At 34.5% G+C, this 8,848-nt stretch overlaps 2 protein-coding genes across 2 annotated transcripts; both read left to right on the top strand.

The window, feature by feature from the left end:
- The first annotated feature begins 1,836 nt into the window (after window positions 1–1,836).
- Window positions 1,837–4,349, top strand: LOC144573131 (2-oxoglutarate (2OG) and Fe(II)-dependent oxygenase superfamily protein). Its single transcript, XM_078322824.1, has 7 exons — window positions 1,837–2,051; window positions 2,202–2,259; window positions 2,356–2,460; window positions 2,963–3,020; window positions 3,269–3,444; window positions 3,741–3,813; window positions 3,888–4,349. The coding sequence occupies exons 1-7, from the start codon at window positions 1,918–1,920 to the stop codon at window positions 4,181–4,183; spliced, it is 900 nt and encodes a 299-aa protein (XP_078178950.1). The 5' UTR covers window positions 1,837–1,917; the 3' UTR covers window positions 4,184–4,349.
- Window positions 4,350–6,020: 1,671 nt separating this feature from the next.
- On the top strand, window positions 6,021–7,601 carry AHP1 (histidine-containing phosphotransmitter 1). Its single transcript, XM_078322825.1, has 6 exons — window positions 6,021–6,206; window positions 6,300–6,430; window positions 6,554–6,622; window positions 7,021–7,092; window positions 7,193–7,265; window positions 7,346–7,601. The coding sequence occupies exons 1-6, from the start codon at window positions 6,147–6,149 to the stop codon at window positions 7,394–7,396; spliced, it is 456 nt and encodes a 151-aa protein (XP_078178951.1). The 5' UTR covers window positions 6,021–6,146; the 3' UTR covers window positions 7,397–7,601.
- The last annotated feature ends 1,247 nt before the right edge of the window (window positions 7,602–8,848 follow it).

Here is an 8,848-nt window from a genome sequence, read left to right as displayed (position 1 = left end):
CTGAATTAATCAAAATAAATTTATCAATCGATTTATAACCAAATCAAACAAACTGAATTAAATTCCAGTTTATTCGATTGAACCGAAATAAAAAGATTAATAAAAAGTAAACCATTTTTTGAATTTTTTATAGGTTAATTTTTTTTATTCATTATAGGTAATTGAACAAGGGTTTAGGTGATTTTCACACAAACGGCAATGCACCTTCTGGATCTATGTGGAATAGGCTGATTGAATTGCTAACTGAACTTAACTAGTCGAATTTCTTTATTCTGACCCGCTTTGATCTTTTTGATTCACGTTCTATCATATCTAGTGTATTCCTCTGACGCTTAGCAGCAACTATTTTACTTGCTATTTGGAAATACAATTGTGGTTCACGGAGTAAACCAACATAGTTATTTATCACCAACCTTGTGTGAAATAGTTCAGTTTATCTAAGGAGATAGAGAAGGTAAAAACGAGACTGACAAGTGGGTCACTCTCACTCTCTGATGCTCTATTCCAATTTCCAATGGAGAATCCAGTGTTAACATGTCAAATTCAAAGAATCCATAATAGGGTCAAGTCACTGACTAAAAGATATTAGATGAATGAGTGTGTTGATGATGTGACACAAATGTCAAATTAATGAAGAAAACGTTGTTAATTAATTTTTTAAGGTTCAAAAGAATTATAATCCATTTTTGGGTCGGTTTGATATAATCGATTTTAAAAGTTTCTAAATCAAATTGAATTAAATAATTAAACCGGTTTTAAAATATTTAAGCAGAAAAACTGAACCGTTTCATTCAAACTTTCTCAATTTGATTTAAAACTAATTAAATTGGACCTGATCCACCTCAAGCTAGAGAAGAAAATACGGGACACGCCGTGACGTAACGTGACATGACCAAAATGGTGATGGACGATCACGTCACACGAATAATCACGCACGTGTAGTCACACCATGACGTGATGTAAATAAGTCACATCAATTTTTTTTTTATATTTTAATTTAAATTGTTGAAAATTTAGAAAAAAAAATTTAGAAAAAAAAATATAAAAACTTATAAAAAATTGTAAAAGTTTTAAATTAAGTAAATAATGTTAGCAAATTTTTGTTTTTGAAAAAAGACCATTGGATATCCGATATGACTTTAAAAATTCAAATTACAAACATTCATTGGACTAAACTGAAGAAAATAATAACCAATACTACATGAGTACCGATATCACTGAACCTATACTAAAAGGAAAACCTGAATACTCTATGCGTACTAAAAAAACCTAAAAACTAACTAAAAATACTGAATACTCTATGTTTCATATCGTGACGTGACATGACTGGTTTGCATGACGTGACGTGTAATTTTCGCTCGAATACAGTTCCGTCATGCAAATAATCACGTCACGCAACACACAAGTTATATCATGTAATCGACACACATAACTGATCATCGCGTAACAAATTTCTTTATCTGTCCCCAACTAACTACGGTCATATGAGAACAAAATTGGGAAAGAAAACCAAACCAAAATTATAGACCAACCGAACAGGGTTTGGAACTTGGAAGAATTATGTTGTTGGGCTAAAAATCTAATTTATTCACACGGATTCCATCTCTCATAGGCCTGGACTAATAAGATCCAACTTACGGCCTGATCTCATTTCGTCCTGGCCACCTCCTCCTTGGAATTCAGATCCCCTAAGGTAACAGAACATATCTGTTTAGATACAAACCGTCCGATCGGGATCCGCACGAATATTAAGGAAACCGTGCATTGTACTTTGCCAGATTATGATCGGACGGTCCGAATGAATCTATACAGAAATATTCTTCTACCTCAGAAGAGATGGACTCCCTCCATCAATCTCCTTCAGGCGAATAAATCAGAAAATCAGCTCCCCGCCTGAATCCACACACTAGCTAAATTATGGAATCCATATCTAGGTTTTGGATTTCTCTTTTCTTTATACTGTTCAATCTAATCCAACAAGCGCAAAGCTCCTACTCTCATGCGGATGGGGTGGATCCATCCAGATCAAGGCAGATCTCTGTGAAGCCTAGGTTCTCTCTTATTCCCTGGCTTTTAGCTTTTATTTTGCTTTCAATGTGTTATGATCCAGTTCAACATATAAGTGGCTCGATTTCATTCACAGTTTTGTACGCTAATCATCTAGATTTGCGGTTAATTGATCCTAATTTGGAACTTTTCAGAGCGTTTGTGTATGAAGGATTCCTGACTGACGAAGAATGCGACCATTTGATATCACTGGTAACTATTTCACTGATTATAATTTCTCAATTTCATAGCAAGTGAAGTACTATAACTTGGTATAAAAATTAAATTTTTATCCTTTTTTTTTGTTAGGCTAAAACTGAGTTGACTAGATCATCAGTTGCTGACAACTTGTCAGGAAAAAGCGTGCTGAGTGAGGTTCGTACAAGTTCTGGGATGTTCATCGACAAAGCAAAGGTCTGGACTCCATTATTTTGCTCTATCAAATTATTCCTCAACAGCTCTAATAAATGTGTATCTCTTTCCAAATAATAAAAAAAAATGATATCCTTGCTGCAAGTCTAATTCAGTTGGTTCAGTTATATTTTTTAAAACCGAATAAAATTTTGGTTTGACTATTATAATTCAGTTTTTACTGAACCAAACCAATGAACACCCGTAACTGGAAGTGATAGCAGTGAAAAGAAAAAATAAACAAAGCCAATTTGACATGCTTTGTGGCCTTTTGCCATTTCTAATCTCACCACATGCAAGGAGTTTTGCCAGGACCTAAAATTTAGTAGTAATTATATTCGTCTGGTGAAGAGGTATATTTGGACTGATTTGGTACCATGATATGAGTGCGTGAATAGTAAGCCACACGGATGCTTTGTGATTTGACATAGACCTTATTAGAGCAGATTAATATATCCTTTCTTAATCTCTACTCCTATTTCTCTGATACCATTCACCATTTCAGGATGAGATTGTTTCCGGCATAGAGGACAAAATTGCTGCTTGGACATTCATCCCAAAAGGTTCGTAATTTGTTTCCCATTTACTTGAAGAGATCTCAATTGTTTTTCTTCTTTAATTACTTAGCATATCTAGTTTTAATTTCATAATTTTTCGTGTTTCCATAGTCTACATATTGACTGATTACGCTATAGCAGAGTTTGTCGTCTGCTTTTAATTCTCCTTCCATTTCCCCTTAAAATGTGTTGATTCGTGGTTCTTTTTTTTTTTTCTTTTTCTTTTTTAATTATTGTGTTATTATTATATACAGAGAATGGTGAAGACATCCAAGTTTTGCATTATGAGTATGGGCAAAAGTATGAACCCCACTATGATTACTTTACCGACACTGTTAATACCCTTCGTGGTGGCCATCGTATTGCTACAGTTCTTATGTACCTTTCCGATGTTGAGAAAGGTGGCGAAACTGTATTTCCTTTAGCCGAGGTAACTAGATTGCTGAAACTATTTGTATTTATATCTCTTGAATTGCTAGCTTGTTGCATTTTTACATTTGGCTTATGCTTGGTTACCCATGGAGTTTGTTGATGGTTGCTTTCATGTCTAAACTTTATGCTGCTATGCACCAGTCCATGTCCATTGGACCATTGGTGTATTAAAAATTATGATCGTCTGTACTAACATGGATAAAAGTTTTTGGACAAAATAGAAGAAACTTACTCTTACATGGTTTCAGGCACTTTTACTGATGTTATCTTAATTCATTGTGTTTGTCAAATCAGGAGCTTAAACATCACAGAGGAGCACATGCTAAGGATGACACCTTGTCAGAATGTGCTCAACGTGGAATAGCTGGTAAGCTCCAAAATTACAAAATCCATGCAACTTTTCCTTTACTCCAAATTAACCCTTTTGTTTTCTGGATGCAGTAAAACCAAGAAAAGGCGATGCGCTTCTCTTTTTCAACCTTCTCCCTGATGCAACAACTGATCCAAAGAGCCTCCATGCTGGATGTCCTGTCATAGAGGGTGAGAAGTGGTCAGCCACAAAGTGGATTCGTGTCGCATCATTTGATAAGGTGTACCACACTGGAGGCAATTGCACTGATCAGAATGAGAACTGTGCAAAGTGGACCGCTCTGGGAGAGTGCACAAAGAATCCAGCCTACATGGTCGGGACTGCAGAACTGCCCGGCTACTGCAAGCGAAGTTGCAATGTTTGTTAATTGAGTTTTTTATTTTGGGGGTCTATTCTTTAATTCTATTTTAAGTAATGTAGAAATTGAGTTTATAGGTTCATACGAGATTTTGACTGTACCACTTTGCCAGTCCCTCCCGTCTTTCATGTTGTCAATTATTGTCAGTCATTGTAGATTGATTTTCCTTCAGCTATGGGATAGTGGAATTGATCCTATAGAGGTATCTTTTCTTTGAAAAATAATTGAGTTGAAAGTTGACAGTTCCATTTTAACAACAAAAACAAAGGGATCTTGTAGCTCTTTTTCTCAGCTTTACTTTCTAATTTTTTTGGCTCATTATCTTAGCTAATGGGGATTCTCCGCGTGGTGTAGTCCAGTACAAGGAGCAGGTATTGTTTGGAACCTTATCCACTTGTTCTCGTCTTTCTCAAAAGTGGAATGCCTAACCTTTCAAGTTTCGACACGTGTACAGAAATCCTTTTATCTCCGTCAATAATTCGGAGCTGTATTTTTTTTAATATATTGATCAATAAGGGCATTTTAAATTGAATTTTAAGTTAGAAGTTGCGTAAAAAAGTGTATCCCTAGTCCTCTTATTTTTACTTGTGATAAGTCCGTAGGTGCAGTACAATTAGTCTCCTTTCATTTGCATCATCAAAGTCAACTGATTGTTCTTAGAAGCTTCGCTGTCAGTGACAGGGCTCTTCTTTGAGCTGTTGCACCTCAAGCAACCAATCGTGTCTATGTGGCCTCTGGGGTTCGGGAATTTTATATAGTGACCCAGCATTATTTTTTCTTTTAAGAAATAAATTTTTTTGGGTGCTAAACAGGATCCTCTCCAATTGTATGAAAAAAGTTGAAAAAAGTTAGGGTTACTATTGATGTGTTTGGCTTGCTTGGACTCAGTGGTAAGTATTTTTTTTTTTTTTCATATTATTATACTTTTCATGTCATAGAAAATCATGCAATCATTGTTTTTTATGCTAGAATACATTTAAGTTGGACGAGTCAAAAATATTCTTCTATCGTTCAAAATATGACGAATAACATGATACTCTACACAAATTTTATTGACACCTGGTTAATATACATAATTGATATTTTACAAATTAAGAATTGATGCTTGTTGAACAAGTTTATTTGTTGGTCTATATTTAAATAACTAAGGTTTTGATGCTTCAAGAATTATAGGTTAAAACACGATATACTTCCAACTACCCAATAAATTATGTACAATTGTGATGAGTTGAACTAAAGGTCTTTATTTTATTTTTAAATATAATTGGAGAAGATTTGCGCCAATTGACACACATCATTTTGTTTGTACATATTGTTTGCTAACATTTGTAATTTAACATTTTGGGAAGTTTTCGATAAGAATGATTTGAATTGTTCGACATGTATCGAACCGTATCTTTTTTAATTTCTTTGAACATGTTTATATAATGAAGACAACCAATACATTGAACGTGTTTCACTCCTTTCCAATTGTACTAAATTCATCGTATTTATTTTGACTTATCCAAACTTGTCCACATCTCCACTGCTATTATGGTGATGATTGCATGCGTCATTTTGTTAAAAAAAATGCGAGATTAAATGGCAGCTGATGTGGTCCATGTGGAGTCATACTTGAAGCTTTCATCTAACATCATTTCAATATGCAATTCAGAAACTTCATTATTTATTACGTTAGTCAGAATTGATTTGAACCGTTTGATTTAAATTGAACTGTTAAAAACAAGAGAGCACCCAATTAATTCGGTGACAATGGATTGGAGAGGAACCGGACCCTTTTCATTTTTTTTATATATTTTTTTCTCTTTTGAGAAGATGACTCGTTTCTCTCTTCCATTTGCCCTTTTATAAATCCTTCTCTATTCTGTCCTCTTGTGGAGAGCTTGCTTAATCCCGACGCTGAAATAAAACAAGAGGAACATAGTGTGTGTGAGAGAGAGAGAACGAGAGAGAGTACGAGACAGAACAGACCATGGATTTGAGCCTCTTGCAACGCACATACTCCGATCTCCTCTCTTCACTCTTTGCCGAGGTATCGGATTTTTTGCAATTCTGTCCTGTAGATTATATTTTCTTTTATATTTGTGAGATTTTGTTATTAAACTTCTTCTTTTTTTGTGGGAAGGGTATTTTGAATCAGCAATTTACAGAACTGCAACAGCTCCAGGATGAAAATAATCCAGGATTTGTTTACGAGGTAGTTTCTCTCTTCTTTGACGATGCAGGAAGACTGATTAATGAGCTTGGCTCAAATCTGTAAGCTCTCTCTCTCTCTCCCCTTTCCTTTCGTCCCTCTCTCCTGTCTCTTTCTAACAGAGACACAGATATCCTGTTGGTATTCTATTTTGTTGATTTCCTTTCTATTTGTTGTATTTAAAGAAATCAGCAGGTTGTAGATTACAAAAAGATTGATGCGCATGTTCACCAGTTGAAGGGGAGCAGCGCAAGGTTTGATTCTTTCCAATTTTGCTTAATTTTTGTAGGTGTATAGAATCTTATATTGGTTGTATTACCTTAAATGTCATTTCTTCCCTAACGAGAAATTGTTAGGTTTCGTGTAATTGTAATTTTGAAGGAGCTTACCTAAATTTCCATTTACGTGCGAGTTTACTAATTAGAGAAAATAAATTAGTTTCCTATGGATCTGGAAATCAATGTGTGGGCTCAATTCGGGGCCTACTTGACTAGACAAAAAAAAAATTGCCGTTTTCATTTCTAAATTTGGAGGCAATTTTTAGTCTCAAAGCCCTTAATGGTCCTGAAATTTTTACCAGAAAGATCAGGGGCAAATTCGCCTAGTTTATTTTTTATGTAGTACTAAAAATAACCAAAATTTTGCATTACAGTATTGGTGCTCAAAGAATTAGAAATGTCTGTCAAGTCTTTCGTGACTACTGTGAAGCAAATGATCCCCAAGGGTATGATATAAATTTCAACTGTTTATGTATATGAAGTTATCTTTCAACTGTATGGATTTTACTTTTGTAATTTAAATTAAATAAATTCTCTCTTGTGCAGATGTTTCAGTTGCATGCAGCAGCTGAATCAGGAGTTTTTGACCTTCAAAAGCAAGCTTGAAACTCTTTTTAAGGTATAACATAATTTTTTTTTTTTACTAATTTCTTTAGACATTCTTCGCATTTTATATACTGTCATTTCAATTAATTGTAGGTGGAGCAACAAATAGTGGCATCTGGTGGATCCGTTCCAATGATACAGTGATTGTTCGTGCATTGGGATAACTGTGACTATTTAGGAATAGTTTAGCTGTTTGGTGGGTGGTTGTGATTTCTGAACTCCATAATATATTCTGTCTATTAGCTGGTCTTTCAGTAAATGCTCTCTTGATTTAGTTTTAAATGTGAGATGATATCTTTGTTTAGAGAATTCAATGTCGGCTAACTATAAATATTGTACTCTTTTCTTTGTTTGTGTCAGTTTGCACGTGCACACTGATAAGCACCGAGGTGACAAGTACGAATTACCTTACAGGTAAGGGAATAGAAAGATCTCAACCTAAATAGTTGTTTTGATCTTCTATGTATTGTTGCCTGATCTCTTGGTGCACACAGAGGTGACAAATCCGAATTTGAATTCAATTAAAATTATCGGCTTTTAATCTCGCTCAGGGAATTTATTCAAAACCCTTCAGTATGTGGCTGTACGCTAGTTTGAAGCCAAGTCATATCTTTTCAAATTTAATATTTCAGTAACATGCAAAAATTATACAAAAGATAGTGCATGATTAAGCTGATAATGGTATCTTTTTCAAAACTTCTAAACATTCAAAAAAAAAGGGAAAAAAAATGGTGCTCGCATCTACAACCATAGGCAACCGACTATTTTAAAGATCTGATCGATATCTTGTCCATAAAAAAAAATTGAGAGGGGGGGAGTATTGATCTGCGTTGTTTAAAAAAATTGGGGGAAGATATCTTATTAATTAATATTTTGATGAATACCTTGTCCATTGCAGGTGATACATGTTTACTATTCATTAATATTTCTTCATATTTATATATAATGATTATGGAATCGGATCTTGCTTTTGTTGAGCGACCACAACCGCTATATATGCTTTAAAAAAATGTTCTAGTACCAAAAGTTGGAAAATAATAGGGTCGAGATGCCCCTCTTGATCATAATTTTTCTAATTAGATTGAGGATCATCTGTTCCCCGGCCTTTTACTTGTAGGTCTGAATATAAGGTGTTCCATTTTTCTTTTCTTTCGCTTTTGTATCTGAAAACTTATTGTGCATGTATATGGCAAACCACCATATGCAGGACAATTCACAAAAAAGAGAGTAACATAATGAGTTTTTGAATTATAAGTTGTGATCGAATTGACTCCGTTTAAAATCAGATGGTTGAGAGGTGTTAACTCAAAAGATACTCAGTTAATGCAGACGGAACATTTCCTTGTATATCTAACTTAGGTGGACGATCGATATTCGAACCGTCTGATTGATCAATAGCTATTTGAGAAGCCATTAATTTGAGATTTAATACAAATGCTTTTGATGCTAGACTTCGTGTTCATACAGCCAGTGTTGTTTCTGTTTCTATATGATATTTATTTGGTTTCTTTACATGTGTCAATGACATTAAAGGAGTAGTTACATTATTTTGTCCGTTGAATGTATCGGGTCTCATCTTTGTACTTCATATCATTG

The sequence above is a fragment of the Carex rostrata genome, chromosome 21, assembly GCF_964058835.1.
Source record: "Carex rostrata chromosome 21, lpCarRost1.2, whole genome shotgun sequence".
NCBI classification, from domain to species: Eukaryota; Viridiplantae; Streptophyta; class Magnoliopsida; order Poales; family Cyperaceae; genus Carex; species Carex rostrata.
This window is presented reverse-complemented; position numbering and strand designations above follow the sequence as displayed.